This window comes from Macrotis lagotis, chromosome 5, assembly GCF_037893015.1.
Source record: "Macrotis lagotis isolate mMagLag1 chromosome 5, bilby.v1.9.chrom.fasta, whole genome shotgun sequence".
NCBI classification, from domain to species: Eukaryota; Metazoa; Chordata; class Mammalia; order Peramelemorphia; family Peramelidae; genus Macrotis; species Macrotis lagotis.
Genome location: NC_133662.1, coordinates 229,461,623 through 229,481,208, shown reverse-complemented (window position 1 = coordinate 229,481,208; position 19,586 = coordinate 229,461,623). Strand labels below are relative to the sequence as shown.

General features: G+C 41.9%; 1 protein-coding gene across 1 annotated transcript in view; it reads right to left on the bottom strand.

Moving 5' to 3' along the window:
• The window catches only part of LOC141489498 (putative PIP5K1A and PSMD4-like protein), a 58,680-nt gene that overhangs the window by 11,373 nt on the left and 27,721 nt on the right, over positions 1–19,586 (bottom strand). Inside the window, exons 14-19 of the mRNA XM_074190087.1 lie at positions 19,403–19,532; positions 19,204–19,293; positions 18,850–18,901; positions 18,004–18,064; positions 329–458; positions 55–187 (exon numbers count right to left, since the gene is read on the bottom strand). Of these exons, the coding sequence (XP_074046188.1) occupies positions 55–187; positions 329–458; positions 18,004–18,064; positions 18,850–18,901; positions 19,204–19,293; positions 19,403–19,532 (596 nt within the window). The remainder of the gene's footprint in view (positions 1–54; positions 188–328; positions 459–18,003; positions 18,065–18,849; positions 18,902–19,203; positions 19,294–19,402; positions 19,533–19,586) is intronic.

Below are 19,586 nucleotides of genomic sequence, written 5' to 3'. Positions count from 1 at the left end.
CCAGAAACTGGGAAACTGGAGTTGGGCTCCTCCCCCACTCTCCTGACTCCCCACAGTGAAGGGTTCGGAAGGCGAGGAATGGGGACTGGACGTGGGTCCAGGGACGTTGGCATCGGGAATGCCCTCTGCCAGGGCAGGACAATATACCCTTCCGAGCTGCACAAAAGTCTTTAAAACAGTCCGTCTCCTGGCGGCAAAAAATTAGGAATCGGAATGACTGCGCAGCCGCAGTATGTGAATGATGGGTCTAAAAGAAACCAATAGCGGAAGACTTCAGAGAAGCCTGGGAAGAATTCCAGGAACTGATGCTGCGGGGACGAGGCAGAACCGGAAGAACCCGGAACACGCCAGGAGCGACACCGGGGACGATCCACCGGAACGGACCAGTTGCATCAGCAGGACAACCAGGAAGTAGAGAGCCGGGAAATGCCATCCCCGGCCATGGAGGGCGCCGTGGGCTTTAAATGCAGAGCAGAGCTTGCTGTCTTCAGTTAAAAGTTCTCTTGGTTTACATCTGGTTTTTTGTTTTGTTTTATTTTGTTTTTTAGTTTTTGGCAAGGCAATGGGGTTAAGTGGCTTGCCCAAGGCCATACATCTAGGTAATTATGAAGTGTCTTGATGCTGGATTTGAACTCAGGTGCTCCTGATTCCGGGGCTGTGCTGTACCCATTGCGCCACCTAGCCGCCCTATGTCCGGTTTTTCTAATGGATTTATTCTTCCATTTTGGATTTGGTTTTACTTTTACAACAGTCTCTGTTCAACAGGGTTATAAATGTAGCGCCTGGGGGCAGCTAGGTGGCACAGTGGATAGAGCACTGGCCCTGGAGTCAGCAGGACCTGAGTTCAAATCCAGCCTCAGACATTGAATAATTGCCTAGCTGTGTGGCCTTGGGCAAGCCACTTAACCCCATTGCCTCGAAAAAAAATGATAAAAAATAAATGTCGAGCCTGTATTAGATTGCTTTCTGTGGGGAGGAGGGGAGAGGAGTGAGGGAGGCAGAAAAACAAAACTCAAAACCTTGCAAAAAAAAAAACTGGTGAAAAGTACTGTTATATATAATTGGAAAAGCAAATCAATAAAAAAAAAAACTTAGAAAAAAATACCCTGGGGGCAGAGCCAAGATGGCAACAAGAAGCCGCAGCTCATAGCAGTGGAGGAGTTACCTGACTTATGCCCCAGGGAGCACCAAGCACAAATTGGGGGAACAGCGGGGGACCTCTGCCAGAGCAAGCACATGAAGCCGAGTCCTCAGGGCACACAGTCAGCAGCCTGGCCAAGGCAGTCCAGATGCAGGAAATCAGCAGCCTGGCCAAGGCAGTCCAGATGCAGGAAACAGAAGCAGGCGCAGCTGATAAGCAGGAGCCCCCAGGGCATGAGCCCATTGAGCTGAGGGAGGGGAGTGAAGAGAGAGAATACTGAGCTCTGTCCTCTGCCCCTGGAACAGGACTCTGGGGCTCTGACCACATTCAGAACCTGATCCCAGTCCAGGCCCCCCCATAGAACAGCAGGCCCCCCCCCACCTCAGCCCCTTGGCAGAGGGGGGCGCTTATGGTCATTCACAGACCAGGAGGGAGGACAGAGCCTCACACACTGAGACCCTTGTGGGAGTGTCCCAAAAGCTCAGGAAGCACCCCAAAAACAGGCCTAGGCTGGAAAAATGAGCAAGCAGAGAAATAAGAGGAAGACTATTGAGAAATATTTTGCAAATGAGCCCAAGAAGGATCAAAATACTCAGTCTGAAGATGAGGAAGCACAAGCTCCTGCATCTAAAGACTCCAAGGAAAACAGAAATTGGGCTCAGGCTATGACAGAGCTCAAAAAAGACTTTGAAAATCAAATGAGGGAGTTAGAAGAAAAACTGGGAAAAGAAAGGAGAGAGATGCAGGAAAAACATGAAAATGAAGTCAGCAGTTTAGTCAAGGAAATCCAAAAAAATGCTGAAGAAAATAGCATGCTAAAAACCAGCTTGGTCAAATGGATAAAACAGTTCAAGAAGTTAGTGAGGAGAAGAATGCTTTAAAAAGCAAAATTGGCCAGATGGAAAAAGAGATAGGAAAACTCTCTGAGGAGAACAAATCCTTCAGACAAAGAATAGAATTCAGGGAGATTGATGAATTTACCAGAAATCAGGACTCAATACTTCAAAACCAAAACAATGAAAAATTAGAAGAAAATGTGAAATATCTCATTGAAAAAAACAACTGATATGGAAAACAGATTTAGGAAAGATAATTTAAAAATGATTGGAATACCTGAAAGTCATGATCAGGAAAAGAGCCTTGACATCATTTTCAGAGAATTACTACAGGAAAATTGCCCTGATATTCTAGAAGCAGAGGGCAAAATAGAAATGGAGAGAATCCACCGATCCCCCAGAGAAACAGATCCCAAAACACCAACCCCTAGGAATATTATAGCCAAGTTCCAGAACTCCCAAGTCAAAGAGAAAATATTACAAGCAGCCAGAAGGACACAGTTCAAATACCATGGAGCTGCAGTCAGGATCTCACAGGACTTAGCAGCAACTACATTAAAAGATCATAGGGCTTGGAATATAATATACTGGAAGGCAAAAGAGCTTAGAATGCAACCGAGAATCAACCACCCAGAAAAACTGAATGTCCTCTTCCAGGGAAAAAGATGGACTTTCAATGAACCAGGGGAATTTCAAATGTTCCTTTTGGAATGGCCAGAGCTGAGCAGAAGGTTTGATCTTCAGATACAGGACTCAGGTGAAGCATAGAGAGTGGAGGAGAAGGGGAAAATATGAGGGACTTAATGATGATGAACTGCATGTATTCCTGCATAGAAAAATAACACTGATAACACTCATATGAACCTTCTCAGTTAATAGAGCAGGTAGGAGCTTTTATAGATGAAGCACAGGAGAAAGCTGAATTTGAAGATAAAATATGGTGTAAAAATAGAGTCAATAGAAAAAAGTGAAATGTAATGGGAGGAAGAAAAATGAGAGGGGGAATAGTCCAAGATATTTCACATAATAAGATTTTTTTTTTATTACAATGAGCTATTGCAATGATATGGAAGGGGGGAGGCAAGGGGGGATGAGGGAACCTTTGCTCTCATCAGAGGTGGCTAGGAGAGGAAACAGCATATATACTCTAATGGGGTATAGACATCTGGAGTAAGAAGGAGAGGGGGGACAGGGGGAAGGGGGGGGATGTGAGTGATGGAGGAGAAGATAGACGATGTGGGGAGAGTGGTCAGATATAACACATTTTCTTTTTTACTTCTTGCAAGGGGCTGGGATTGGATGGCCTGTCTGGGACCATAGGGCCAGGTGGATGCTGGGCCTACAGGGCAATTTTCCTGTAGTAATTCATTGAAAATGATGTCAAGGCTCTTTTCCTGATCATGACTTTCAGGTATTCCAATAATTTTTAAATTATCTTTCCTAAGTCTGTTTTTCATATCAGTTGTTTTTTCAATGAGATGTTTCACATTTTCTTCTAATAGTTTATTCTTTTGGTTTTGAGTCCTGATTTCTCGTAAATTCAGCAATCTCCCTGAGTTCTATTCTTTGTCTGAAGGATTTGTTTTCCTCAGAGAGCTTTTTTATCTCTTTTTCCATCTGGCCAATTATGCTTTTTAAAACATCCTTCTCCTCAATAACTTTTTGAACTGTTTTATCCATTTGACCTAAGCTGGTTTTTAGCATGCTATTTTCTTCAGCATTTTTTTGGATTTCCTTGACTAGACTGCTGACTTCATTTTCATGTGTTTCCTGTATCTCTCTCCTTTCTTTTCCCAGTTTTTCCTTCTAACTCCCTCATTTGATTTTCAAAGACTTTTTTGAGCTCTGTCATAGCCTGAGCCCAATTTCTGTTTTCCTTGGAGTCTTTAGATGCAGGAGCTTGTGCTTCCTCATCTTCAGAATGGGTATATATATCCTTCTTGGGCTCACAGGCAAAATCTCTCTCAGTGGTGTTCCTCTTGTTTCTCTGCTTGCTCATTTTCCCAGCCTAAGCCTGTTTTGGGGGTGCTTCCTGAGCTTTTGGGACACTCCCACAAGGATCTCAGTGTGTGAGGCTCTATCTTCCCTGCAGGTCTGTGAATGACCATAAGCACTCCGTCTGCCATGGGGCTGAGGTGGGGGGGGCCCTGCTGTTCTATTTGGGGGGGCCTAGATTACGATAAGGATCTGAATGTGGTCAGAGCCCCAGTGTCCTGTTGCAGGGACAGAGCTCCACAGTCTCTCTTCACTCCCCTCCCTAGGTTCAATGGTCTCCTGCCCTGGGGGCTCCTTTTTACCGGTTCCACCTGCTTCTGTTTCTTGCATCTGGACTGCCTTGGCCAGGCTGCTTGCTGTGTACCATGGGGGCTGGGCTTCACTTGCTCAGTCTGGCAGATGTCACCACCCCTCTCCCCCCTCCACGCTGTTCCCCCAAGTTGTTCCCGGAGCGTAGGTCAGGAAACTCCCCCACTGCTGTGAGCTGCGGCTCCCAGCGCCCTGAGGCTACCTCTGGGAGGCTGAAGTTCTTTCGCTCTGGGGGGCCACCCCTCTAGTGGGCCGCCCCTCAGACCCCCGGAGCAGAGCCTTTCTGCTTTTTTCCAGATTACCTTGAGTAGAACTGCCTCACTGGGTCCCTCTGTGGGTTCTGTCTCTCGAAAATTTAATTAGAGTCCTTTTATGAGAGAACGCCTAAGAGAGGATCCTCTCTTGTCGCTATCTTGGCTCCCTCCCCCCCTTTTTTAAGAAAGATTTTATTTTTTTTTGAGTTTTACAATTTTGCCCCCATTCTTACTTCCCTCTCCCCACCACCCCATAGAAGGCAGTCTATTAATCTTTACATTGGTTCCATGGTATACATTGATCTCAGTTGAATGTGATGACAGAGAAAGCATATCTTTTTTTTTAAGGTTTTTGCAAGGCAATGAGTTTAAGTGGCTTGCCCAAGGCCACACAGCTAGGTAATTATTAAGTGTCTTTGGCTGGATTTGAACTCAGGTACTCCTGACTCCAGGGCCAGTGCTCTATCCACTGTGCCACCTAGCCACATGGAGAAATAATATCTTTAAGGAAGAAAAATAAAGTATGAGATATCAAAATTACAAAATAACAGGTTTTTTTCTAATTTGACGGTAAATAGTCTTTGGTGTTTGTTCAAAGTCCATAATTCTTTCTCTGGATACAGATGGTATTCTCCATTGCATACAGCCCAAAATTGTCCCTGGTTGTTGCACTGAAGGGATGAGCAAGTCCATAAGGGTTGCTCATCACCCCCATTATGCTGTTAGGGTTAACAATGTTCTTCTGGTTCTCCTCATCTCACTCAGCATCAGTTCATTCAAATCCTTCCAGGATTCCCTGAATTCCCATCCCTCCTGTATACCTATATTTTTAAGTAGCTGATGAGCTTATTAATTATCCCTTGGAATGCCTCATAAGATAGGGGTCTTCTTCCCCACCTGAACCCTGACCAAACAGGTGGAATAGGCTTAGTAAATCAAATTAGCTATTATCTCCCCTCTTCAGTGCTGCACCCTCCTTCAAATTCTTCAAAGCTTGAAGGAAAAAAAATGTATATATGAGTCCTTTTCCCTTCTTTATGATCTCTTTGGGACAGATCTAATAGTGTTGCTGGATCAAAGGGTATACCTTAGATTTTTTTTTATTGCCCTTTGGGTGTAGTTCCAAATTGCTCTCCAGAATGGTTGGAATCAGTTCACAACTCCACTAACACTATCCCACTATCCCAGTTTTCCCACATCCCCTCCAACATTTATCATGTCCCTTTTCTGCCATATTAACCAATCTGAAAGGTACAAGATGATACTTCAGAGTTGTTTTAATTTGCATTTCTCTTATTTGTAATGATTTAGAGAATTTTTTCATGAGTATAGATGGCTTTAGTTTCTTCATCTGAAAACTACCCATTTATTTCCTTTGACCATTTATCATTTGGGAAATAACATTCACAGCAACTCTTTTTGTGGTGGCAAAGAATTGGAAATTGAGGGGATGCCCATCAATTAGGGAATGATTAAATTAAGTTGTGGTATGTGGATACGATGGATTGTTGTTCTGTAAGAACTGATAAGTAGGCAGATTTCAGAAAAACTTACATGAATGATGCTGAGTGAAGTGAGTAAAACCAGGAGAATAGTGTACACAGTAAAAACTGTGTGGGATGATCACAGTAACCAAAGACAATTCTTTTATTTATTTATTATTTCATTTTTTCCCTGGCTACATATATAAACATTGTTAATATTCATTTTTAAAACTTTGAGTTCCAAATTCTCTCCCTTCCTCTCCCCCTCCCCCTATTGCAACAGCAAGCGATTTGATATAGGTTATAAATGATTGTCATGCAAAACATTTACATAATAGCCATATTATTAAAGAAAAATATAGACCCCTACCCCCCAAAAAAGAAACATGAAAAATAAAGTATAAGAAAAATGTTTCAACCTGTATTCAAATACCATCATCTCTTTCTCTGAGGCTAGGTATATGTAGATTTAAAAAAAATCACAAAAGCAAACAGAGATTATAATTGCCTAGAAGCTATTAGCAAATAACATTAATGAAAAATTTGGAAAAAAAGGCAATTAGTATTTAATGCCTTTAAAAGGCTATGATATTTCTTCATTCCATTTTGCCTTAGTCAGATACTAGTTAGTTCATGGATTTTTGTTTTGGCATAATTTTAAAAGTCTGGTAGGAACTGGAGATGATACAGAGTGGTAAAAGAAATACTCAAAAGATTTCTGTGATCTCATCACTGGCCATGATCCTTCCAAGCATGACTGCCCTGCTCATTTCTCACCTGGCTGCAGTATTTCCAGACTTTTCTGACTTCATTTTGGCCCTGGAATCTCATTCGTGAGCTAACTTTATCATGCCCTAAGGTCTCATCAGCCTTAGGATGCCATCTCACCGCTATCCTTTGCCTCTATAATTGGAAAGTGGGGCTATGAACTCCAAACCTCTATTCAAGGAGAGCTTGCAGCTCAAACCTCTCAGTTCAGACTTGGCTGCACTACTTTGAGACTTCACATAGGCACTTAATAAATTATTTACTGACTACCCAATACTGTGTAACTCTTGAATATTAATTTTGGTAAGGATGACTTTTATCTAGACAGGTTATGTGACACAGTATTGGATTTAGAGTCCTAGTTCTGTGAATTTATCTCTGGGTGACTTTGGACAAGTCTTTTACTTAATTATTTTGGATCCCTGGTTTATCATCTGTAGAATAGGGTAGTTGGAGAAGACCTCCCTCCAGCTCAAAATCTGTGCTAATGTGAATACCTTTATTTAACTCCTGCTTGGTGTTTTCTTATTTCATTTGTAATTAGAATGTTAAGGGGCATCTAGGGGCCCTGAAGTCAAGAGGACCTGAGTTCAAATTTGACCTCAGACACTTAATAACTACCTAGTTGTGTGACCTTGGGCAAGTCACTTTACCCCATTGCTTGCAAAAACTAAAAAAGAATGTTAAGATGGTTGTGATTCAGTTCTTCTAGACAAGGGCTTCTTATTTAGCTTATGTGATCTGAAGGACTTTTGACAATTGATTGCTATCACTACAGAAATAGAAGTGGGGGGACAGACACAAGATTGAAGTCACTGTATGCTGTAGACACAGGTAGATGGCCCAGAGGGCAGAGTGTTAGAATTGAAATCTAGAAAATATGTTTGAATTCTACTGAAAAGTTACCAGCCGTGTAACCTGGACCAGATTACTTAGCCCCTTTCAGCCTGTTTTCTTATCTATAGAATGAGGTTAATAGAACCTACCTCACAGGATTAGTCTGAGCATCAATGCAGTCTCTGAGGCTGAAATGCAACAAAGTTCAGATCAATTCTCTGGTGCTTGTGCTTATTTTGGCCTAATAGTTAACACCAGATACTCAGGTACTCCATCAGTATGCATCATAGCAACCATAGGTGGTTATAGCAAATGAGGATATATTGAATGCTGTAGATAAGTTCACTTCTCTTTGAAGTATATACTTTCCAGGGATGTATATACACCTTGATGATGAGGTTCACACAAATATTTGCCAGAGCTGGCTCAGTGTTTGGGAGGCTCCATAGGAAAGTGTGAAAGGCGAGTGATGACCAAACTGAAGGTCTACAGACCTCATTGTTTTATGCCCGTGAAACCTGGACAATTTATCAGAGACATGTCAGGAAATTGAATCATTTCCATTTGAATTGTCTTAAGAAGATTCTGAAGATCACCTGACTGGAGAAGGTACCAGACAGAGATCCTATCTTGAACTGAATTGCAAAGCATTCAAATACTAATGCAGAGAGCACCTCTCAAAGGATGACCCCATAGTTTGATTTCCAAATGTTCTTTTTATTAGTTCTTCCAAGGGTAATGTCTTCCAGGTGAATTGGATTTAAGTGAGGTGGGGCTGTGTAAAATCATCAGCCTCACTCTCTCCTCCACAGCCATTTGGAATCCAGAGGCCAGACAAAGGTCAGGATAACTGGCCATGGTCCTGGATGTAGTGGGAAATCTAAGGTCTTTCTTAGACCTCAGACAACTCCCATTTGATAATTAAAGACTAGGTAAGAATTGAGGCATTATTTATACCTCAATTTAAGAATTTATGTGTTCAAAAAAGAATCACTCAGAGGAAAAGATAATCAGTTTCTGGCCAGAACAGAAACAATTGCTAGTTACATCACTTTGAGCCATCAAAAGTCAAACAATGAGCAAGTAAGGCAGGCTTGGGTTGCTCCTATTATTGGTCAATCAGAGAGCCAGTGCCAAATGCACTATTTTAAGGAAAATTTGTATCAATGTATATTTGATTTAAAGACTATTTTAACGAAAATTCACACAAGGCAAGTGAAAATTCACATTCACATGATGGTCAGAAGTGATACAGGAACACTCTCAAGATCTCAAGAGAATCAACTGTAGGATATGCACTGGCAAAGTATTGTCTAGCATGGCGTGACCTAATCAAAGAAGATGCTGTGCTCTATGAGTGATGCAGAAACATGAGAAGTGTAAATTTAGAGACATTTCTACTCCAGATGTTCTTGGAGACTATTTGTGCTCAACCTGTGGTAGAGCCTGCTGAGCTCACATTGGTTACTGATTAGCTCGTCAGATACACCATACTTTTGACTCTAACATAGTGATGCCATTTTGATCCTCTTCAAAATTGAAGAATGACATCAACCAACCAATCTACCTCACAGGGTTAGTCTCAGGATCAAATGAGAGACTATGTAAAGCACAATATAAAATTTATTGTTATTTGCTTATTCATTTATCTCATTTATGGATAGTCATAGTCAAAAAATTATTGCTAAAGACTTGGGATAAGCCTATTCACTTGGTACTTCATATGGCATCAGTTGCTAGGTCAATCTTTGTCATCTTTCTATCATAGTAGAAAGTCAAGAGTTGATGGTCCTTGAGAAGTTTCATGAACAGATGAGGCATCAGGACTTTACAAGATGTGACATATCATTGTTTATTTAAGGGCCTGTGACTGGTTCCACTTCTAAAATTACCATTACTAACAATAGCTAGCATTTTGGGGAGAGGGAAGAAGATGTGTCAATCACGTTTCAGACATCTCATCTGATCCTTATAATAACCTTGCAAGGGAGAGGTTATCAGAGTTGAATGATTTGTCTAGGCTAAGAGTCTGAGGCAGGATTTGAACAGGGTCTTCCAGACTTCCTACCTCTCCCACCTGGTTTCTTCTCAAGGTAAATCAGAGACAAATCAATTGAAGAAATGATTGTCTAAATAAACTGTGACATATGGATGTAATGACTGCATCTTTAAAAACTACAGCTATGATGATTTCAGAGAAGCATGAGAAGATGTGAATTGATGGTGAAATAAAGAGAACCAGGAAAATAATATATATAAAAGGAGTGTAAAAGGACAGATAACCCAAGTGAATTCTGTGTAATTATAATCAGCAAATTGGCCTGAGAGCTTTTTAATTAAATTGTATTTTTTAACTTATAGTCCACCACCATCCCTTTAAAGAAAAAAAGGGGGGGAGCGGAGCCAAGATGGCGACAAGAAGGGATCGAGTCTTGGCTTAAGAGCTCTCTGATAAAACTCATAAGCTAAGGACTCTAACTAAACTTTTGAGAGACAGAACCCACAGAAGGACCCTGTGAGGCAGTGCTCCTACTCAAGGTAACCTGGAAAAGAGCAGAAAGGCTCTGCTCCCCAGGGTCGGAGGGGGCAGCCCGCCGGAGGGGTGGCCCACCAGAGCCAAATAACCTCAGCCTCCCGGAGGCAGCCCCAGGGTGCTGGGAGCCAAGGCTCACAGCAGCAGGGGAGTCTCCTGAGCTGCACCCTGGGGAGCACAAAGTGGGGGAACAGTGGGGAACCTCTGCCAGAGCGAGCCCAGCCCTCAGGGCACACAGCGAACAGCTTGGTGGTCTTGGTCTTCCGCAGTCCAGATCCAGAAACAGAAGAAGGCGGAGCCGGTAAACAGGAGCCCCCAGGGCGTGAGCCCATTGAGCTGAGGGAGGGGAGTGAAGAGAGACTGCAAGAGCTTTATCCTCAGCCCCAGGAACAGGACTCTGGGGCTCTGACCACATTCAGATCCTGATCCCAGTCTAGGCTCCCCCATAGAATGGGCCCCCCCCACCTCAGCCCCATGGCAGAGGGGGGCGCTTATGGTCATTCACAGACCAGGAGGGAGGACAGAGCCTCACACACTGAGACCCTTGTGGGAGTGTCCCAAAAGCTCAGGAAGCACCCCCAAAACAGGCCTAGGCTGGAAAAATGAGCAAGCAGAGAAATAAGAGGAAGACTATTGAGAAATATTTTGCAAATGAGCCCAAGAAGGATCAAAATACTCAGTCTGAAGATGAGGAAGCACAAGCTCCTGCATCTAAAGACTCCAAGGAAAACAGAAATTGGGCTCAGGCTATGACAGAGCTCAAAAAAGACTTTGAAAATCAAATGAGGGAGTTAGAAGAAAAACTGGGAAAAGAAAGGAGAGAGATGCAGGAAAAACATGAAAATGAAGTCAGCAGCTTAGTCAAGGAAATCCAAAAAAATGCTGAAGAAAATAGCATGCTAAAAACCAGCTTAGGTCAAATGGATAAAACAGTTCAAAAAGTTAGTGAGGAGAAGAATGCTTTAAAAAGCAAAATTGGCCAGATGGAAAAAGAGATAAGAAAACTCTCTGAGGAGAACAAATCCTTCAGACAAAGAATAGAATTCAGGGACATTGATGAATTTACCAGAAATCAGGAATCAATGCTTCAAAACCAAAACAATGAAAAATTAGAAGAAAATGTGAAATATCTCATTGAAAAAACAACTGGTATGGAAAACAGACTTAGGAAAGATAATTTAAAAATTACTGGAATATCTGAAAGTCATGATCAGGAAAAGAGCCTTGACATCATTTTCAGTGAATTACTACAGGAAAATTGCCCTGATATTCTAGAAGCAGAGGGCAAAATAGAAATGGAGAGAATCCACCGATCCCCCAGAGAAACAGATGCCAAAAAACCAACCCCTAGGAATATTATAGCCAAGTTCCAGAACTCGCAAGTCAAAGAGAAAATATTACAAGTAGCCAGAAGGACACAGTTCAAATATCGTGGAGCTGCAGTCAGGATCACACAGGACTTAGCAGCAACTACATTGGAAGCTCATAGGGCTTGGAATACAATAATACTGGAAGGCAAAAGAGCTTAGAATGCAGCCAAGAATGAACTACCCAGCAAGGCTGAATGTCCTCTTCCAGGGAAAAAGATGGACTTTCAATAAACCAGGGGAATTTCAAAGGTTCCTTTTGGAATGGCCAGAGCTGAACAGAAGGTTTGATCTTCAGATACAGGACTCAGGTGAAGCATGGAGATTGGAGGAGAGGGGGGAAATATGAGGGACTTAATGAGGATGAACTGCATGTATAGAAAAATGATACTGATAATATTCATATGAACCTCCTCAGTTAATAGAGCAGGTAGAGGGAGCTTTTATAGTTGAAGCACAGGAGAAAGCTGAATTCAAAGATAAAATATGGTATAAAAATGGAGTCAATAGAAAAAAAAGGGAAATGGAATGGGAGAAAGAAAAAAGGAGAGGGGGAATAGTCCAAGATATTTCACATAGTAAGATTTTTTTTATTACAATGAGCTATTACAATGATATGGAAGGGGGGAGGCAAGGGGGAATGAGGGAACCTTTGCTCTCATCAGAAGTGGCTAGAAGAGGAAACAACATATATACTCAATGGGGTATAGACATCCAGAGTAAGAAGGAGGGGGGAGCAGGGGGAAGGGGTGGGGATGTCAATAAAGGAGAGGATGGACCATGGGGAGAGAAAGGTCAGATATAACACATTTTCTTTTTTATTTCTTGCAAGGGGCTGGGATTGGAAGGCCTGCCCAGGACCATAGGACCAGGTGGATTCTGGGCCTAAGGTGTGGTATGGGGGCTCAGGGCTTCTTGGCCCCAGGACCAGGGATCTGTCTGCTGCGCCACTCAGCGACCCTACAGCAGAGTCAGAGTGAAAGGAGAGAGAAAATATAGTACACGGTAGTGGAGAAATAAAAAGGAGAGAGTTGCGATCAGCAATGGCAACGTTGGAAAAATATGGAAGTAACTTTTGTGATGGACTTATCATAAAGAATGTGATCCACCCGTGACAGAGTTGTTGGTGTTGGAACAAAGACTCAAGCACATTTTTTGTTATTATTATTTGGGGGAGGGTGCAGGGCAAGTGGGGCTAGGTGGCCTGCCTGGGGCCACATAGCAGGGTGATCTTTGGGTGTCTGGGGCTGAATTTGGACCCAGGTGCTCCTGGCTCAAGGGCCAATGCTCTGTCTGCCACCCAGCCACCCCTACTATTATTATTTTATTTTATTTTGGGTCTTTTTTCTCTTCTTTTTGGTTTTTGCAGGGCAGTGGGGATTGGGTGGCTTGCATGTCACACGGCTGGGTGATTGTTGGGTTTACGAGGCTGGATGTGGACTCGGGTGCTCGTTGCTCCGGGGCTGGTGCTTCGTCCATTGTACCACTTGGCCATACCTACAATTATTACTATTATTTTTTTAATTTTAATTTTTTTTCTCTCCCCTTTACTTTTTTCGCCCAAGCAAGTCTATCTATATTCATGGGGGAAGGGGTATTTTGTTTACTTGTAAACAAGAATATTTTATTAATGTAAAAAAACATTTGTACAAAATGAGAATAAAAAATAAATTAAAAAAAAACTGAATACAGATAAAAAATAAAGTATCTATCAGTGTGCTTCAAAAAAAAAAGAAAAAAGGGGGAAAAATTATGTAAAGTCAAGCAAAACAAATGTCCACATGAACATATCCCAAAATATGTATCTCAATGTATACTCCCTGTCAGGAGGTGGTAAGTATATTCCATCAAATGTCTCCTAGGAATTGTAGGTTGTCATCGATTTGATCAGAGTTCTTAATTCTTTCAAAGTTGTTTGTTTTTACAATATTGTTGCTATGAACAGTATTTTTCTCGTTCTGAACAGTATTAATTGTTCTCTTTATGAGTGAAGAGTTGAGAAAACAAATCATATATATATTTAAAATACATATTATCAGGAATTATGTTTGTTGCTTTGCAAATAACTTTTGTTCCTTTCCTTTAAAAACTGTTGGGGTGGCTAGGTGACGCAGTGGATAGAGCACCAGCCCTGGAGTCAGGAGTTCAAATTTGGCCTCAGACATTTAATTTCCTAGATGTGTGGCCTTGGGCAAGTCACTTAACCCCCATTGCCTTGCTAAAAAACGTAAAACAAAAACAAAAAAAACCCCAGGATGATAAGCAGAACGGAAAGGATCAATTCCAAAATTATGAGGATGTACAAACAAAATAACAAAAAATAATTAAAACAAGATTAAAACATAAAGAGATGGAAAATAAAGTTTATAATGAAATAACGTAACATAGAGAAGTCTAAAAGGATGATTGTCTTCATTGGTTATAGAAACCTAAAGTAAAAGGAAATACATTCTTCCCTGGGGTTTTAGTGAGGATAACTGAGAAGTCCTTGAAAGGCTGAAAAGGAAATGGATTTAAGCTAATTCAGGAAAAATTTTGGTTGGATATAATAATTTGGATATAAAAACACTGGAAAAGTTATAAAGGCAAGATGATCTTTCAAAGTTTCCTACTCTTTTATCCTCATGATTTGTATGAATTTTCCTAATTTTTACACAAGCTAATCAGTGTCCAGATTATTCTATGACTTGGGCCTTTGTAGACAGCACTGTGAATGACTGCCAAATAAATAGCAAGTATTAATGCTGACCACAGGAGGGCTCCTGACTCAAGGTAGAAACCCACTAGGGGGCTCTGAGATTTTGAGCTTTTGTTGGTAATCATTCTTCATCCATAAAAAGAGGGAAACTGAGGTATAAAGACAGGAATGGCTTAAGGACACACAGGTGGTATGTGGCAGAGTTAGAGAGTCTAACTCAAATTCTCCTGACCTCAAATTTAGTGCTCTTAGTCTGACTGCACCAAAGGAAACAATAACTGACCTTGTTTATACAGTATCTCAATTTAGGATGAATTAGCTAAAGTTAGTGAAGCAAAGTGACTTGTCCAGGAACACAGGCCTAGTATTTAAATTACCATCTGCTAGAGAGTGGACCCTTCTCCAAAGCCTTTTGGAGTCTGTTCCTTCACCCCTCACCTGAATTTTACAGCAGCACCTTCCTTGAAAAATAATGAAGGATAGTGGGGAGAAAATGAAATTGAGTTAGGAAAATTGGTTTTGAATCCCCCCCACCACTGGATGTGTGGCTATGGAGCAAATGACTTAACTTCTTTAGAGTTATCAGTTTCCAAGGGTAAAAAAAGAATCACACGAATAAAAATATTTATAGCAGTTTTTTTTTCAGAACTGGCAAAGAATTGAAAATTGAAGGAATGTCCATTTATTGGGGAATGGCTGAACAAACTGTTTATTAATGTGATGGAACACTATTTTTCTAGAAGAAATTATGAGGGATGGGACTTCATAATAGCATAGAAAGACTTGCAAAAATTGATGCTGAGTGAAATGAGCAGAACCAGATCATATACACTAACAGCCACATGACATAATGATCAACTATGATGGATTCGATCATTTCAGCAGTTCAATAAAGACAATACTAAAAAGACTTATGATAGGAGAATATCATCCATTTACAGAGAAGGAACTATGGAGCTTAAATGCAGACCAGAGTTTACTATCTTCAATTTTTAAAGAGAAGTTGTCTTATGAATTATATCATTTTTTTTTCTCGTTTGGATAGGATTCTTTTTACTTGAATAATATGGATCTATGTTTAGCATGGTTCTAGATGTAAAACCTGTATTATGTTTCTGTCTGTTAAGGGGGAAAGGGTAGGGAAGATGGGGAAACAATGTAAAAAAACTGATGAAAACTACTACAGAAGAGCAGCTAGGTGGTACAGTGGATAGAGCAAGAGTCATGAGGACCTGAGTTCAAATCTGGCCTCACACACTAGTTGTGACTTTAACCCCATTCCCTTGCAAGAAAAAAAAAGAAAAACTGTTACATGTAGGTGAAAAAATAAATTTTTAAAAAGTGTTAAGTTTCTGTAACTCATGGGGTAAGCAAAGTCCCTAGCAAACCTTAAACCACTAAATGAAGGTCTCCTGAATTGTTATTCACCCCTCTGAATTGAACATCTTTTCCTTCTCAAAAACCTTCCATTGTCTTACAGAATAAAATCCAAACTTCCCAGCTTGGATTTAAATCACAGAATCCTTTCCAAACTGTCCAGCCAGCTACCCCCTTGTCACATTTATTTTTCCCTCTGAACATCTATTCTTGGGGGTACCCCTTCACCACCAAACCATTTGTCTATTAAAACCCAGTTCCCATCCACCTCTGCCATAAAATTTTCCAACTAGAAACCTTGCCCTTCTAGGAACATCCTTAACAAGTATTTTATATCAATAGTGGTGTCTAAAAATGCTTAAGAATGATAGGCGGGGACTTAAAAACTACTTCCTATCATTTAAAAGTTCATTTTTGTCTATCTTTTGTTTCCTACTTTTAAGTATACTGCATATATCAGGTGTGTCTTCCCCTCCCAGATCAAAGGTAAACTAGGTCATCTTTTGCGTCAATCCTAACCTAGCCTCTAATTATCCAATGAGTGTTGCCTCAAACTGAGACCTGGGAAGGACCTTCACTTCAAAAGGTTAAGGGCTCCCATTGCATCTGGGGCCATCACCAGTCTTCCAGACCTGTCTTGCCACTGGACTCCAAATGACTGGAGGAAAATGAGGCTGATGGTTTTGCACAACCCTGCCTGAATTAAATTGGATTCACTTGGAAGTCAAAACATTACCCTCCTAATGTCCTCTTCCAGAACAAAGGACAAACAAACAACCATTAGATGTTCCATATTTGTTGAAGGGTGTTGTAGAGAAAAAAGTAGTGGCTTTCAATTTGACTCATTTAATCCCTAGGAAGGGTTTAAAGGAACTCACCTCTTTCCTTTGATCTTTACCAGTCCTAGTCTAAGAGGCAGTAAGAGCTCAGGTTCACAGCAGAGGAAGAAGGTGCTTTGAGCACCTTGAAAGGGAGAAAGGAGACTATTCAAGGCAAGAAGCCTTTTTAAAGAGGCCAGAGAGCATTCTAGCATTTGAAACCAGTCTTTAGTGGAGTAAACTTTCTTTCCTCCCTCCCTCCAATCTACATACCTGTGTCCTAATGTTAAATGGGGCATAGAATACAAGGTTATAATGCAGTTTCAACAAGAAGTTTGGAAATACACTAAGGCCAGGAAAAGGGGACCTAGAAAGGGAAGGTTTGGTCTCAGAGTAATAGAAGGCTCAGGCAACAATTTGGTGTTACCCGAATGAAGAGTGTGGAAGGGAGAGAGGTAAAAGAGAACCAGGAAGGAAAAAGACAAAAAGCTTTTTAAAAGGGATTAAAATAACTGATAAAAGTTTTAATACATTAAAACCAGGTACTCATCATTTTATAATGCATTTGCCATTTATGAACAATACAAAGTAGAGGCAGATATCGACGCGTCATAGAAATGTTGAGTCCCCTTCTCCTCCAATTCCATCTGTCATACAGAGACCCAGCCTTCCCTCCAATATTGAGTTTCCCTCCCACCCCCTAGAGAATAACTCTGCCCTGAATAAAACACTTAAATACTTCATAAATAGTAAATCATGAAAAAAATAGCAAGAATTCTGTTTCCTTCTTATTTAAAAAATGGCAGCAAAGACAGAAGGCCAGAAACTGGCTTCAGGTGGGGGTTGGGGTGTCTAATATAGACAGTTACTTGGGTACAGACTAACCTGATAAGGGGAAAGGAGTGGAAAAGAGGAATGGGGATTCCACAATCTGCCTGAGATTCCAGCCCCCATTGTCCCCACAAGACCAGAGTGGAGAGATGGAGAGCTTTGATCCTTATCAATGGGGAATAGAGGTCTCAAGTACCTTCTCCCCAATCTCTCTTCTCTTCAGGATGCAGGGATGGCACCACTGCACAAGAGTCAAATGACTAAAGAACAGATTTGAGAGACGCTACATTCTTCCGTCTCATCAATAAGGACAGTTACACACATAAAGCTGTCCGCCCTCCCTACCCAATTTCCCAGACAGCAGGACACTGTTGCAACAGGTGAAAAAGAGCAAGGAGGGGAAATCCTTTGAAGGATACAAGATTCACTTGATAAAGTCTTTATATTCAGGAAAACAATCAGAAAATATTTCAAACTGCAGAGAGTAATAATCAGTGTGGCCTGACAGCCAGCAGGGATCCTGGTCAGAAGATCTCTGACCATTTATCCCATGGCCACTCCAAGGTTAAGTATTGTGTTTAGCCACATGTAGGCCTTTGTCTCCTATCTCAAATTCTTCAGACAGGAGAAACTCAATGTGCTCCTAGAGGAGGATGCAAAGAGGATTCTCCTGGAGTCATAATCGTCACTATCCTGTGCTTTATCAGCCTTTCTCTTCTTTATGGGGAGCCTGCACTCCTTCCCCCAGTTGTCTCATTGCTCGAGGTCTCCAAGGTGGTCAGGGTCCAAATTCGTGTTCTGAAATTGGCTTGAAATCTTTTTTTTAAGAAAGAAAAGGGAGGAGGGAGTGTAAGGAGCTTTTGAAAACCCAAGCCAAGGAGGGGGTATGAATCCCCCCCCACTTCCCAAAAAAACTTTTGACCAAAGTTACAGGAAACCTTCCCTCCTGAAACCCAGGAGAGAGAGCTGTTGCAGTAGGTAGAAGAGAACTCACAAGAGAACCTCAGAGTCCCAGCAGGCCTACTTTCGGTTTGGGACAGTGTACAGTCCTAACATCAACTCTGGAAGCTGAACCCAGAAGTGCAGAATTGGTGCCACCCAACATGGGTCCAGGATGCTTGCCACACAATGACACTGCCCCACTGTCTAAGGCACTAATTAATGCCCATCCTGGGGGTGGGGGAAAAGGCTCCTCTTCAGGAGTTTGGGGAGAAGGTTCTCCCAGACTCTACTAGTCTCCTTTTCAATTGCCAGGAAAGGGGGAGCTCAGCAGCACTGGGATTGGGGCTGACCCCTTGGGACCACAATGATGGAAGAATCTAATTCCAAGTGCCAGGTCCTCTGTTGATTTTTTTTTCTCACTGGAGAGGGAAAGAAAAAATAAGTACAATTGTGGGGAAGGGAAAAAAAAGTAGAAGAGAATCAGAACTTTGGGATAATGAAAGTTCACTCCAGCCTGGATGGCAGAAACCAACTCGCCACCATATTTGGGCCACGTCACTGAGACAAGGGATGATGAGAATTAACAGTACGGTCAGCCCCTCCCCACACCTTGATAATAAGCCTCTTATGCCTCAAGATACCAAATATAAGTCACTCACATGATTGACTTCTGACTCTGCGGTGGCATCAATTCTTTCCGAGGAAGGTGAACTGGGGAAGAAAAAGTATTAGGGAGAGAACTGTCAGATGGGGCATGGTTTGTTTTGGCCCTGCTCAGGTTTCATTATCCTTCATTATCCTTGCTCCCCATACTCCTCCAACTTTTCCTCACTCTGGATCTCTGAACAAGACCAACAATGCTATCCCACTTTTTGGCAGGGGCAGGAAAGGGTCTTGGTGAGGTGAGGAAAATGAAGCTAGGGAGCTCAGTTTTTCAGTGGTCATGGAGAGGAAGAGGCAGACACACTAGTACTAAGGGGATCCCCACTGGAGGTCAATGCCCCTTCCCTCACCCATCAAGGCTGAGGTTTCTTGTCCTTCTCAGAAGTTCTTCATTTGACTCCAGAGGGTGGTGAACCTGCATGCACGTGTTATCCGGGAGTCTAAGTGGAGAACAGAAGACAGAGAGTGACCCCCCAAGGGTCACCAACAGCCTTCGCAGAAGAGTAGAGGAGCTGGAGAAAGGGAAGAGAGGACAATCAAGACACAAACCTGTCAGCTGATGTGCTGATTTTAACACTGACTGAAGAGGTAGAAAGGGTGGTGGCAGCAGCAGTGTCATTATTGATCTCATCCACAGGTGGGGTTTGGGGAAGTAAATCAGGGCGGCGATATAAGACACCTAGAAGGTGAAAGATGAAATATGAAGAAGGTGAAGAGGAAAACTCTAGAGGCA